At 55.1% G+C, this 14,367-nt stretch overlaps 1 protein-coding gene across 1 annotated transcript; it reads right to left on the bottom strand.

The window, feature by feature from the left end:
* Window positions 1-236: 236 nt before the first annotated feature.
* On the bottom strand, window positions 237-13,898 carry LOC125333837 (LON peptidase N-terminal domain and RING finger protein 1-like). Its single transcript, XM_048320092.1, has 12 exons — window positions 13,439-13,898; window positions 9,592-9,710; window positions 9,049-9,171; window positions 8,706-8,834; window positions 7,916-8,051; window positions 7,050-7,143; window positions 5,797-5,911; window positions 5,041-5,162; window positions 4,490-4,648; window positions 3,863-4,025; window positions 3,636-3,782; window positions 237-2,518 (listed from the first exon to the last, which is right to left on the bottom strand). Exons 1-12 carry the CDS (start codon window positions 13,809-13,811, stop codon window positions 2,321-2,323), a joined length of 1,878 nt encoding a protein of 625 aa, XP_048176049.1. The 5' UTR covers window positions 13,812-13,898; the 3' UTR covers window positions 237-2,320.
* Window positions 13,899-14,367: the final 469 nt, after the last annotated feature.

The raw sequence follows: 14,367 nt of genomic DNA, 5'->3' as shown, positions 1-14,367 counted from the left end.
TAGCTGCAAAGACAGGCAGGAGCTTATTCTTCCTGTCTTATTTCACACTTTTTCTGCTAGCAAAACCACTTTATTTTTTCCCCTTGTTGCCACCTGCCCTTGCTGGACCGTGGTCACTGTCCCTACCTTGCTGTTTGAAGGGTGTCACCTCTCCACGTGTCCCCAGATCTCCCTGGGGATGCCCAAGCACTTTTATTAACAAGCTGCTGAAAGTTAAACACCAGCAACAAAACAACAACAACAACAAAGGTCTTTATTTCAATGACCAGAAAGAAAATTTAATTCCAAGAGCAAAGATAGTAATAAAAACCACGAAGGTGCTCCAAGCAAACTGGAGCAAGTTGCACAGATCCCTTCCCAAAGCAGCCAGGCAGACGCAGCTCTGGTCCCTGGCTCCTCCCCAGTGTGACACAGTGCAGAGCCACACTTCTCCCTGCGTGCCCCCATGCCAGCCCCTTGCTGGAGAGATCCACAGAGACCTCTCAGCCCTGGGGAAATGGCAACTCGGGGCAGGTGAGTGGCTTGGGGTGGTGATGTCACTGGGTGAGCCCACATTGATCCTGGGGAAAGAAAGGCACTTCCCAAACTTCAGTGTCATCCTGCCACCTGCCCTGGGACCACAGAGCATCCCTTCATCACCTACCCCAGCCCATGCCAATCTGACATCCCAGGGATATGGCTCCTTGGGAATCGTGGTGCTCCTGGGCCAGCAGCACAGCTCAAAGGTAGAGGAGCAAATCCAGCTCCGAGCTGTCCTCAGCTGCCCTGTGCTCAAAGAGATTCCTGGGGAGCAAGCCCTCAGTTCCTGACTGTTGCTCCAGGGAGGCACTTTGATGAAGAGGAGGGACAGGCACTTCTCATTCCGGGAGGCAGAAGGACAGGGAAAGGTGGTGGCCCTGAGCAGGGACCTCTCTGGAGCAGTCTCCCACCCCAGGCTCAGCCCAGCAACACATGCAGTAAGGATCACTGCACTGATCTGCTCCCCCACAGCTCTCTGAGGCGGTGTGGGAACTTTGAGAAATGCAGGGATAAAATTCCAGAAGCAATTGTAATCCAACGACTGAGTGGCTGTCACTCCTAGAATTGAATCCAAAGCCACTGAAATTATGGATGAAAACAAAAATCCCAAATCTTCAGGACTTCCATGGAGGCCTGGTCTGTCCAAAGAGAGTCTTTGCCCTGTGTCTAGAGACAAGCAGCAGCCAAGCACTCGCTCCCTGACATGTGGCTCATGGCCTCAGTCACTGATCCTACCCCCTCCCTGCCTCTCCAGAGATGTGGATCCCTTTGACTTCACTGTGCTCTTTTGGGGGACACTGAACTATTCTCGGTCCCAAGTGCAAGGGTCCAGCCTTGGCTCAGATCCTGATTTTCTCCTGAGGAGGCAGAAAGTTCACAAGAAACACAGAGCAGGGAAAAATTGCATTAGTCAAGGAGCAGAAAGTCTCACAACAAAACTTTCTGAGTTAACTCCCTTGTGCTATCAGCTCCTCCCAGCCCCCAGGTCCGACCCTGTAACCTGAACCCAGCCAGGGTTGGGAACAGCAGCCTTTGGGTAGGGGGAAAAGCACCAAAGCCGACATATTGCCCCCTCCCACGGTACTTCACAGCATTGGAGCCGGCAGTCAGGAGAGTGCCTGGCAGTGCCCTGGCAAGCAAACACAGCACAGCACCGAGCAGAGCAGTGGGAAGGGGATGTCTTGACCTGAGAGCATTCAAAGAGAACCATCTCCTCACCATGTGGCCATGGAGGTGGTTAGGAGCAGGACCATGAGTTTCAGACTGTTTAATTTAACCTTTCTTCCTGTTCAAATACAAACTAAGTCAAAGCTGTAAGCAGTGGCACAGCCAGCTCCCCAGGATGGGGGAAGCCACTGGCACTTCTCTGCTTCCCCAGTGCCACCTCTCCCCAGCCTCTAAATCTGCTGCAGGGGGCAGGACCATCTATAAAACCCCTAAGCTGTCCTTCAAAGTGAAAGAACCAAAAGTGAGGCAATCCCTGCACTCAGTCCTCTGTCCTAAGGAGAATCCTCCTCCGTGCAGAAGCCACTCAGCAAGTGATTTGGGCTTTGGAGACACAACCCAGCTCTGCACCCCAGTATCCCCTCTGGTGGCACAGCACGGCAGCAGTGGCACCAAGCAGCTCACAGAGGTGGCCCGGCTGGCACAGTGTCGCTGTTGCTGCAGCCGGGCAGAGGGTGCCCAGCTCACGGCTGAGGTCACTATTTTGGCGGGGAGGGGGGGCTCAAACCACACTCAAACCGTGGAGCAACACACAGAGAAACCCAAGGGTGGAGGTGTGTCCCGAGGGAGGGCAGGGTCAGACGCGGCCCCGGGGGCTGCGCTCGGGCAGGAGGTGGCGGGGCGGGGGCTGCTGCAGCAGGGCCGTGAGGATGTGCTGCAGCTGCGACAGGCGGGCGCGCAGCGATGTGCAGGACAGGAGGTTCAGCTGGTAGGACGGGTCAAGGGGCAGGATGGAGAGGAGCCACCAGCACCACGTCGGGCCGTCTGCTGAAGCCTGGAGAGGAGAGAGGGAGAGATCCCCACATCAGGAGCTGCGAGGTGAATGCAAGGGTGGCCTTCAGGCAGCATCTGATGGGAAACAGTTGCTCTTGTCAGGACAGCAACGCCAGCTTTGGGCAAGGTACTCCTCTGAACAGCCTTTTGTCTGTCCCAGCTCGAAACTGCTGGACAAACTAATTTAATTTCCAGACAAGCATTCCCCAGGGAGCCTCCAGATGCAGATGTAGCTGGTAAAAAGTCTATACTAAAGAGACAATGAAATATCTTGTGCATTTCCTTGTTTAAGCTGGTGCTTTTTGTAAACATGGCGCAAATCCTGCATGGTCAATGTTTTTGGGACACTGGCCATCATTTGAAGAGGTGAGGTACAGGCCATGCAGGCACAGCTGTTGGGCACTGCTTTTGTAAAGTGGCTTTTTTATAACCTGAGACAAACTATGAGGGAAAAGCTCAATTCAGCTGAAGGAAGGGTGAGTAGTTTCGTAATTCCAGAGCACGTCATTAACATGACTGCTGGCCAGGACAGCCTTAGCCTGGGACAAGCCAGCAAGAGTATATTTGTAATGATCCAGAGAGGAAACACTTTCCTAAAGGAGCGAAAATTAAATTTTGGGATTTTTTTTCCTACAGAATCTGAATTTGTCAGAGCAGTATAACAAGCAAATTGGACCCTGTCCTCTTAGCTCCTCACCTCTGGCCAGCTGTGGCTGTCTCAAAGGATCACAGTGAGAAAGGAGACTGCAGACTCAAAAAGCTGCAGGGTTCGCTTCTTTGCCAATTTGTTTCGTTGCTTTTTCCCAAAGTGTTTTCAAACCCACACAGTTCAGTTTCTCAGTTCTCATTTAGGAAAAGACTCTGGGAAAGATTTTAGAACTCAGTGCTCCATTTCCAAGAACAGTTTAAAACCATAAAGAAACATCAAGCAGTTTTACAAGACAAGCCCTACCAACTCTATGAATGAGAGATGCTGCAACAGGGGTGAAAAACTGGGTTTGTTTTGTAAATGCTGGGGGGAAGCCGAGTAGGGAAGCAGGGTGGTTAGTGCAGAACAGCACCACTTCAGAGGCTCTCTTGGTACTCTGCTTAGTGCATCCCTTCCCTCAGGGCATTACCTGGATGTCCTCTTCCTTCTCGGGCAGTGGTCCATGCTGCATCAGGATGTGCCTGGAGGGGAGGTCTCCGTGCTCACAGAACCGCTGGGCCAGGCGATAGGTGCTCTCGTGCAGGCACTGCAGCTCCTGCAGCTCCTCCCCAGACACCTGAACAGACACAAGAGGGACACAGGTGTCCATGGGGAGGTTCTGTCCCACTGCAGCCCAGGATTTGGCCCAGCCCTCACCTTCCTGTCCTCCAGGTACTCGATGTCAGCAGTGTGGTAGCCATCCCTGTGCCCGCGGCTCAGCACCCGGAACCGCTGCCGGCCGATGGTGTCCACCAAGGACCTCCCGTCCGCCAGCAGCTCCACCTGACGGATCTCCAGCATGCAGCCGTAGTCAGCAAAGCTGCAGGGACATAGGGACAGAAAACAGCGGCTGAGCTGGGGTAATGGGTGGTGAGAGGGCTGCTTCTCCTGAAGGTACCATCTCCAAAGCAGGAAAAGGCCCAGGAACAAGCTGTCTGGGCAGGGGCAAATTCAGATATTCAATCAAGCCTCCTCCCAGTGCTCACTAAGAGGAGCTGGAGGTCACAGCCAGAGAACCACGGAGCTCAGAGACATCCTGAGTCAGAAGCTGTTCCAAGAATGTTGTGTTTAACAGCCGCCACTGGCTCTGTGCAACTCCAGTGCTGGCCTCATTACTTGATCCCATTTCACTCTTCAGTGTGGGGAACGCACCACCTCCCTGCTGATTTTATCTGAGAGATGCCACCGATAGGGAATCTTTCTACTCAGTATTTTAGACATTTGGGGCTGAGGCAGAGAGGGCCAAATCAGCTGGGGCAAGGGGAGGCTTGCCCAGGAGCTCACCTTTTCCCATTCTCATATATGCACATGCCGAACCTCCTGGAGCCACTCTCCTGGCACCGCCGGATCATCAGGCGGTACCGAGGCTCGAAGACATGCAGAGGGCAGGGGATGCCAGGGAAGGACATCGTGCACACGAAGATGGGGATGTTCTTGGTCAGGCTGAGGGACAGAAGGAGAAACCACTGTGATGCCTCCCCAAGCAAATCTCATCCCAATAGCTCTGCATCAGCTGCTCCCCCAAACCAGGTGTGTCCTTTCCCACAAGAAGTGAGCAGAGCAACACTAAAGCTTCCACTTGGCTCACCAAGAGACCAAAGACACATTCTGCCCACAAAACAGCTCCTTGCAAAGATGGTCCCTCACCCCCAGGTGCCCCACTGGCCATGTCCACGCCCACCAGCACTGCTGCAATGTCATCTTGGAGGTGGGACAGACATCACTTGAGCAGAACCAAGCCAGAGCAATGGTATGGGGTGTGGACAGCCCCCTCAGAGCGCATTCCAAGTCCCCATGTGCACACACACACACACACAGGAGCAGTCCCTGCTTACTTGGAGAGCTCTGCCATCTCTGCCCGGTGCAGCTCCCGGCGCTCAGCCAGCTGTGTGGGGAAGGTGGCCAGCATGATGTCCTGCAGCAGCACCGTGGGGCTGTACCTCCCAGCCTTCAGGTACTAAAAGGAATTAGACCCAAAAATAGGTTGGAGAAGAACAGGGAGGAAGCCCTGGGGCCCTGTCGGACTCTGAATCACGCTCACTTTTATTGGAACTGAAGGTAATTTTAGACCAGAGAGAGTCAGGGATAAAACCCATTGGGGGATGTTGAGCCATCGAGCAGGATGGGATGTCAGCTCCACCGAGACCTCCAGACACAGCTCAGAGCCAGGGCCCATCCAACGCAGCGTCCTGTCTCTGACAGTGATGCAGTCCTTGTATGACAACCTAATTTCCCTGATGGTCTCATCCGAATCCCTTTTCATTAAAGATTAAAGCAAATCTCCAGGCTAGCAGGTTTGCCATCCATTTCCATTTTTTAAAGTAATTAGGATTTGCTTCTCTCTCTCTCTCTCTTTTCTCCTGTTTACAATCTCACTAAATCACTGTGGCATCTTGTGGAAATGAATCTCTTGGTCTTAATTATCAACTGTCTGGTCATTCTCATGTGAGTGGAGCTGACACCACCATGCCATGGAGCTGCTAATTTAAGAGCACTGCACCTTCCCACCTCAGCCCTGGGCACACAGCCAGCAGCTGGAGCTGGTTCCCAGCTCTCCCTCGGGCTCCATCCCTTGGGACTCATGCCCTCACCTCTCTCAGGCTCTGTTTGCAGAGGGGGCAGTTGGGCCGGTGGTCCAGGCAGCGTTCGAGGCACTCCTTGCAGAAGGTGTGACCACAGGGCGTCGTCACTGGCTCAAAGAACATCCTGCAAAGGATGATCACAGTCAATGGATTGCAGAAAACAACAAAGGGAAAGGAGCACAGATAAGTCCAGCAGACACAGACTTTAATTAGTCTTTTAATTAGAAAGGCTGGGCTCAGACTGCTGGGCTTGCACAATGATGTAAGATGAGAATTGTTCCTGGCCTGAGCTCTGCTCCCCATGTCTGCTGGGTCTCGATGGAATCCCAGTGGACCCCATCAGTACACACATGGCACCCCTTAGTCCTGCCAGGGCTGTGGTTCCCCTGATACCCACAGCAGTGTGTAATACAACAGGCAGTGACAGGAAAGTGCCTCCTCCCCTGCTCCAGGAACAGAGCCAGCAACAAGCACTCGAGTTGCTCACAAGTAGCTCCAGGATCAGAAATTAAATTAAGGTCTTGGGAAAGCCCTGACTCCTCCTGAACACTGTTTTCTCCTTTCAGAAGACACCCAAATTCACATATTTCAGATCAGATGCAGCCTAAATTTCTCTCCCCCATGCCATGCACAGACCTGGAAAAAGCTGCCGTGCAGGAGACCTTGACCGACTTGCGCGTCTGGCAGTGCAACACCCACCCAGCTCTCTGCCAGCAGCCGCTTGCACAACTCCCCCACGTCCTGGGACACACCAGGAATAACAGCCTGCTTTCAGCATGCCCTGTGGCACTACAACACCAGCTCCTCCCCAGCCCTGAGCCAGCAGACAAACACAGGCTCTACCCTGTTCCCTTTTCCACCTGCACCAGGCAAAGAGCTCAGAAATGTTCCTCTCTAGGTCTGCAATACCCCATCATGGATGGAATTTCCCTGGGCAACACCTTCCTGTCCTAGCCTGCAGGTACAAAGGGCAACCACTGCTTTTGGTCTTTGACCCCACTGAACATCCCCACCTCCACATCTATGTCCCAAGGGATACAGCTGCAGTGATGCTGCGCCCTGAGACAGGGTGATCTGAGCTTCTGCCACCTGGCAGGGTGTCCCATGCCCCTGCCTTCCCCTCTCATCTCTACTGAAACCTACATATCAGCAGTACTCAGGACTGAGCTTGTACAAAGATGTGAAGAAAGATGCACACCAGTAAAGAAAACCCAGCAGGTGCTAATTCCTCATCCTTAAGGCTCTCCTGCTGGAGAACTCACCGTATGCAGAGGGAGCACTCCAAGTCAGAGATGCTCAGTGACTCCCCGAGGCATGGCTGGGTACACTTCGCTGCTGCTGTTTCCTCCTTGTTATCTAGTGGCAAAAGAGAAGAGAAGACAACCCCCCATTTCGATATAGAAAATTAATCTTTGCTTTCTGACCTTGTTCTGAGGCCTAACTGCCCTACAAAATGCTTTGAAAGTGTCAAAGAAAAACAAAACCACTAGGAAATGCAACATAAACCCCTGTTAACCCACCCATGTTCATCCATAGCTGGAGTGTCAGTGGATCTCATGGTATGTGGTGGAGAAAGGTGGTATCTCCTTTTTCAGGCAGGGAAACTGAGGCATTGGGCAGTGAGATGGCCCAAGAAGCTCCAGGATAGAAGTCTCTGGAGACCTGCCATGAGCCATCACTGCTTTATGCAAACCCAGGTATGTGGCAGCCACCTGGCTGGACACTGATGGCAAGTTAATGCTGATGGAGGTGCTGCTTCCCCAGCTCATGGCATGTCCTGTCCCCCACATGGAAATTTATTCTAAACCAAAACCCATCTAAACCCATGGGAAACAAAGAAAGGCTGTCCTGACTCCACAGAGGGAACAAGTGATGACTGGCTTTAGCAAGAACTTGTCACCAAGCTGGAGCCAAAAGTTCAGCAGCTCAACACAGGAAGATCAGGTGGATCCTCCTCACGTGCATGACAAGCAGAGAATGTCCTGGCCAGAGCTGCCCCATCATGTGCCCATGGGATATTTGTTTGTTGAGCTGGATACAGTGCAAACACCAAGTTTTCAGTGCCAAAATGGATTTAAAAGATGTATTTTACATGAGACAACACTGTGGTACCTTTGATGACACTCACCCAACAACCACTGGCCCTGACTCTCTGCCGAAGTCTCTGGTTCTTGCTGTCGCCCCGGCTGGGAAGGGGTGGCTGTACCCTGGCAGTGCTCAGACCCAGCACCCCCTCGGCCATCTGCCAGCTCTCTCTCCTGATCCTAGGCACAGCAAGATGAAATTGAGCCCAAACCCTCCTCTCCCTCTGAGTGCACAGCCCCATCTGTCCCACCAAGCCTGATGGCACCAGGAGGTTTTCCGGTGTGCTGCTGTACATTAACATCTTGCATCTGCAGGACAGCAGGAGCATGGCCTGAACATTGCTGCCCATCACATGGTTAAAACATGGGTTCACTCTGGTCAGACCTACCAAATACTATTTGGATGTATCTGAGCCCATTTTCTGAATTCCCTCTTCTCTCCAAACCCCCTAAGTTTGTTTACAGACAGCAAAGAGAAAAATACAAGCTGCCCTTAACAGCTGCTAATGGTCTGAACTATTCTCAAGTGTGTTTTTTAGATGAAAAAAATTGAAACTCACTTTTTTTCTTTTTTTTCTTCCTGAATGTAGTGAGATGAACAGAGAGAGGAAGTCTCCTCTATTTCCCGAGTCCCCATGGCATCAGCCCCGATGGTACCTGCTCTCCCACCCTCCACAACCTGCAGATTCTCATCCCAGCACACCACCAGGTAAACATGGCTACATGTCCTGCACAATCTCCCCATATCACACCTCCTTTCCTGTCACTGGACAAGTGGGATGTCCCAGAGGGGCATTAAGTCTCCTTGCAGACTCAGATATTGCAGGCTCTTACCTGAGCTTGTGTGGAAGATGGGAGTGCTGTGCTCCCTCCACCAACCTGGGAACCAGCTGAGCTCAGGTGAGCATCACCCAGGTGTGCAGCAGCCGTGTGTGGCTGAGGAGCATCGGCTTCCCCGAGGATCTGCATGGACAAAGCAAGGGTTGGGGGATGCTAGGAGGAAAAAGCAGGGAGGTGGGAGGGCTGCCAGGCTCCCTCTTTTTCCCCAAAGCACCCTTCTGCTCACTGCAGGAGGTGTCTGTGCTGACTGAGCACTCTGTTGAGTCCTTCAGAGGACAAGGACATCTCCCTTTGTGATGTGAGAGCCCAGGAACCCACCATGGCAGAGCCCACACACCTTCTCCATCTCTCTCCGAGCCAGCTGGAAATGGGGACTGAGTGTCAAGCAGTGCTCCCAGGCCAGCAGGGCTTCAGCTCTCTGTCCCATCTCCAGAAGCACCTTCCCTTTCCTGAAGAAGGCCTGCAGAGCAGAAAAACTTGTGGTGACTATAAGACAGTGACCAGCTGAGCGTGTGCCCCTTCAGCTCCTATGCAAGCCCTGGGGGAATGTCCCTCCTGCCTGCTCCCATCCCAAACCAAAGCACCCGGATATGTCACTGATCCCCTGCTCAGACTTGGCTAAAAAAACCCAGGACTCTCCAAAGTGCAGCAGTTGTAAAAGCCAAGCCTAGCGAGAGCTGGAGAAGGAGGGAAGGAAGGACACGGTGCCAGACCTCTCCTGTGAGAGCAACACAGCACCTGCCAGCTGGGTTAGCAACCTAAAATGGGTCTGTCAAGTGCATTTCTGAGCAGGATAAATCCACTGGCTTGGAGAATTCAGGAGGGGGGAACTGCTCCTGTACAATAATACTTGGCTCCAGTGGATGTGGCCTTCACTCACCTGGTGGTCTCCAGGCTCAGCCCTGCACACAGCATCCAGGTCCTCCAGTGCCTGAGGATACTGCCCCAGTGCCACGAACGCCTCTGCCCGGCACAGCCGCAGGGAGCTGCAGTCCAGGGCTGGAAAGAGAAATGTGGTCACTCGTGTGATGAGCCCATGGTGAGGCAGTGGGGCTGGGTGAGGCTGGGGAGAGGCCACCACAGTGGGACAGTCAGTCCCTGTGCCATTGCCTCACGCTGAGCACAGCCTGGTCCTGCAGTGCTCTTCCTCAGGAGTCACAGGTCCTGTAAGTTTCTGCAAGGAAATTATTTCCCCTAAATACCCAGTTTTAAACTCTTTGAGGCTCTTCCCTTTGTTTTTTCCTCCATCTTCCCCAAACACTCTCAGCCAAGAGGCCCCACCATTGCCTCAGGGCTCAGCCATGCTGGGATCTGGGCTTTCATCCATCTTTTTGGGATGCAGCATAAAAGCTCTACCATACACGTAGTCCCTACAGGGCTGTGGCCACAGGAGGCTCTGCGATGTGACTCACCTAGCAGAGTCACAATAACATGTTACCAAACAAGACTGCAGTGCTGGATACCTTAATTCCAAGACCTACCTGGCTGTCACGGCTCTCCTGGGGCAGATGAGAAGCCAGGGGGGTGTAAGAATCTGTCTGCACCACAGGACCTTCGGCTTGGGGTTGACCCCTTGACTTGGGGTTTCCAAGTATGAGAAAGGCTGAGATTTCCCAAAACAGAGGAAGAGAACTGAGCATCCAGTTCCTTGTCAGCGAGATGTCACTGATGGGATGTCAGGGGGCTGGGAGCACAGGTCCCACAGCCACTGCTAGTCATGACACCAAGCATTACATGCTCCTGCCCTTTTCTAAATAACTGGCAGCGATATCTTCTTCTTTCCTGCCTCAGAAAACCACATAAAGACCTTCCTTCCTATCAGCACCGCCAGTGGCAGAATTGGGTTGGGGGATTTCAGGGAAAGCGAGGAAGCAGCACCCCAAGAGCCCACACTCATGGAGTAACCAGGTGTGGCAATGTTTGTGGGTTTGAAAAGCAGAGATGCCCAGACCCACCCCGTTACATCACAGCTCATGGAGGTGACCTACATCCAGTGCAGTGCTGCTTTTCCAGCTCAGGTAACAGGTCTGTGCCTCCAGTCCTGCATCCCCCCAGCTCTGAGCATCGGCTCAAAGCTGCTGAGGGTTGGGGTTGGAGACTTGTTGCTCTCTGGTCCATTTGGGGAGGCCTCCAGTGTCAGGCTGGTCCCCCCACTGGCTCCCAGTTCCCGGGGGGATGATGGTAGGTCCAGCACAGGTAACTTCTGGTGGCCCTGCAGGATGCTGGCACTGAGGCCAGCCCTGTATCATAAATAAGGCACCATTCGCAGGCACTGCTGCTGCATTTGCTTGTGGCAAATGTGGTGTGGGCAACATCGCCTTGCTGAAGGGCCAGGAGCTCTCTCAGGGGCAAGCTGAGTCCATGGGCCTGGCTGGCAGCTGATCAACAATCATCAGGAAACATCACTGTTAGTGATGTCTCCTGCACTTCCAAGCCCAGCAGCATTTCCTCCTGGCCCAGTTCAAACACGGTGCTGACGCAGCTCTGCCAGCAAGCTGCAGGTCGGGACTGGCAGCTCCATGACAGCCGGGTGCAGGAAGCATTTGCCCCTTTCCCTGCCTGCCCCTGCTGTCACCCTGCCCAGGCACACACCACTGCTTATCACAGAGGAGGAAACTCTGCCATGGCTATTGCTTCCTTGTCCCCGTGCCCAGCATGGAGCATAGGGAGACTTTGCTCCCTACCTGGTGTCACCCTAACCCAGAGAGCAGCAGAGCCAGGAACAGCCACTCCTGCACCACTTCTCCACTGGCCATGCTGAGCTGTGCAGCAGAGCAACACTTGGTCCCTAGCAGCTTGTTTTCCTTTATAATATTAGCCAAGACCCTAGGGCTCGAGTCAGGAAACATAGGAACTTGCTGCTCAGTACCCCATCCCACAAGCACCCATCCAGAGGTGAAATATCCCAGCCCCTGAGGACGGGTAAGGATGAACAAATAGGTACAAAGTCCAGATGTTTATTTTCCATGTGGGCAAACCCATTCAAACATTTGCACAGCCCAGCAATAGAACGACTGATTTGGCAAAAAAAACCCCATTCCAGATGTGTAAAACAGGGCAATGAATCCTGCATTTCTCTGCTGCTACAGCTATTTTTGATCTATGATATCATTACACACCAGGGCCATCAGCCAGCTGGCAGCCTCACAGACTCGCCAGCCTCCATGCTCCAGGCATGTCAGAGGGCCTCCTGTGCTACACGTTACACTGCATTTCTCTGTTGTTCACTCAGAAAACATGAAGATAAAAAGTTGACAGTTTACTTCCACCCAAGCAAAGCGAGCTGGGCTACAGGCTGGGCTGAGCAGGGCACTGCAAACCGGCCCTATCACACCACAAATAAAATATTTCCGAGGGTCTAACATTTATCAGTGGTTCTGTTTCAAAGTGAAAGGCAGCCCGTAAAAAGTTGTGCAGCCGAAAGCTGGCTGCAGGCTGCAGGAGCTGGAAAACGCATCCTGAAAGCACCACCCACGTGGCTGAGCCTGGCAGCCCCTGGCAGCAAGCACGGGTTCACTGGAGCTGAGGCTGCGACTGCAATTTCCTTGTCGCCCTCAGCCAGACTTTCCTGTCTTTCGGGGAACAGACGTGCAGGGAAGAGTGAGGACAGAGTTTGCAATGCTTCCTCTTTATACTCACAAGGGATTTTTAAAGAAATGTGTGATTGTACACCCCGATCAGGCAAAAGCCTGGAAAATAAGTACTAGAGAAGTGTACATGTGCCTTTGCTCTGAAGGAGGGTGTGCAGCGAGAGATGGATGCCTCTGGAGGTTGCATAAAAGGACCTGTTTTCTGCTGCCAACACCAGGATCGACCGGTCCGCTCAGCCCTTCGCTTCCAGGCTTACCCTGAACCTCTGGCACTTGTCTCGAAGCAGGCGATGAATAAGAGCCTGCGCTGCGGGAGGGGAGCTCAGTGCTGTCATAGAAACGACGTGGAGAAAGGAAATTCTGCCTCCGTCGCCCCAACCCCCTGCTCCAGACATATTGTATAACCCCTTTTATTTAAGTATTAACTTTCCAAGAAATCCACTTACAGCCACACATTGAAGCAGATCAAACCCCACCCCTCGGGCCCGATCCTGGCCCTGCAGCCAAATGTCTCGCCAGAGCCGGCTGCAGAAGGGGCCGGGCTGGGGGCTGACCGGCACGATGGGGCTGGCACAGCAGCTCCGCCAAGGTTGTGTCCTCGCCAGGCTTTGGGGGGAGAGGACGTGTCCATCCCGGACTGGACAAGTCCCAACCACTTAACATAATGGCCACCCCCCTGGGCAGAGCTCTTCCTCTGACCCTGAAATATTGCCGGGCTGCAAGATGTGAGTATCTGCTGCACTTCCCTCTCCAGAGGCACGTGGCCGATGGGACACAGGCAGCGGGCCTGGCCGGGGATGAGCAGCGCGATTTGCCTGATAGCCCACCGCTCCCAGCACCTCGGGACATCCACGGATATGGAAGAAATGCCCAGCAGCTGCGTTCCCCCTTCCCATCCCCATCCACACCAGCCCTCCCTTACAACACTTCCAGCTTCCCACGTCTTCCAGCTCTGGACCGTGCAGGCTTGGAGTGCACTGAGCTGCTGGGACACGGTGACCTACATTGGTACCCACATTGGTACCCACCTGCTGCAACAGCCCAGCCCGTGCCTCCCCGTCTCTGCTGCTGGGCTGGCCCCTCGCACCCCGCACCCCACCATCCGCACTCCCAGCCCCTGAGCCCGGTGGTCCTTACCCAGCTCGACCCCTCTCTGCGCCATCCTCAGCGCCTCCCGCGCGTCCCCGCGGGCGAGGCGGTCGCGGACGCGCTCCGCCAGCCCGGCCAGCCGCCGCTGCCGCTGCACGCATCGCTCCAGGATCCCGCACAGCACCACGCTGCACCTGGCCGCCCCGACGCCCAGCAGCTCCAGCCGCTCCTGGCACAGCGGGCAGCGGGACGGCCCGGCCCCGCCGAGGCACGGCTTGCAGAAGGAGTGGCCGCAGGACGCGGTCACCGGCTCCCAGAGGAGCAGGCGGCAGCAGGGGCAGCGCAGCAGGTCCAGCCCGAGGGGCCGCCTGGAAGGGCTCTCCCCGGGCGGCGGGGAGCTCGGGCTGGAGGGGCCGCTCATGGCAGCGGTCGGGGGAGCTGTCCCTAAAGCCGGCGGTGCCCGCACGCCCCGGCCGCCGCTCAGACTGCGCTCCGCAGCGCTCCCGCCCCGGCCGGCCCGGCGGAAGCTGCGGCTCCTGGCCCGGCCCGCCCCGTCCCGCCGGAGGGACCCCGGGCGGGCGCCGGTGGCGGGGCTCCCCGGGCCGCCATTGGCCGCCGCCGCCCGCGCCGCCCCGCCCCGGCCGCGTTTCGTAACGGAGCCCGCGGTACCGGGGGCGCCGCGGAGGGCGGCCCCGGCTGGAGGTTGGTGTGCAGGTGGGTGCCGACCGCCCCGAGCCGGGCCACGGGGGAGGGGGGGGTGCTTCGGAGCCGGGAGGCAGGGATGCTGGCGGGCTCCGAGCAGCCGGGGTGCGGGGTACGAGTCGGACGCGCGGGCTGAAGCCGTGCGCCGGGCGGAGGAGAGCTCTGCGCCAGCTGGGCACGGGGTCCCAGGCGGTCTGGGGCACGCTGAACCTGTTGCAAGGGAGATGCATTCCCTCACCACAGAGTCATACAACAAAAAGGTCAGTAGCTCTTGC

This window comes from Corvus hawaiiensis, chromosome 15 (genome assembly GCF_020740725.1).
Source record: "Corvus hawaiiensis isolate bCorHaw1 chromosome 15, bCorHaw1.pri.cur, whole genome shotgun sequence".
In the NCBI taxonomy this organism is placed as follows: domain Eukaryota; kingdom Metazoa; phylum Chordata; class Aves; order Passeriformes; family Corvidae; genus Corvus; species Corvus hawaiiensis.
Note: the sequence above shows the minus strand (reverse complement) of the source record. Positions and strands in the feature narration are given on the sequence as shown.

Bases quoted from the DNA above. Each gene is read 5' to 3' on its own strand.
- LOC125333837 (XM_048320092.1), bottom strand. From the start codon at position 13,811: ATGAGCGGCCCCTCCAGCCCGAGCTCCCCGCCGCCCGGGGAGAGCCCT. The intron at 4,649-5,040 runs GTAAGCAGGGAC...TCTGTCCCTCAG, and splicing joins GAGATGGCAGAGCTCTCCAA to CCTGACCAAGAACATCCCCA. The intron at 2,519-3,635 runs GTAATGCCCTGA...TCTCCTCTCCAG, and splicing joins AGAAGGAAGAGGACATCCAG to GCTTCAGCAGACGGCCCGAC.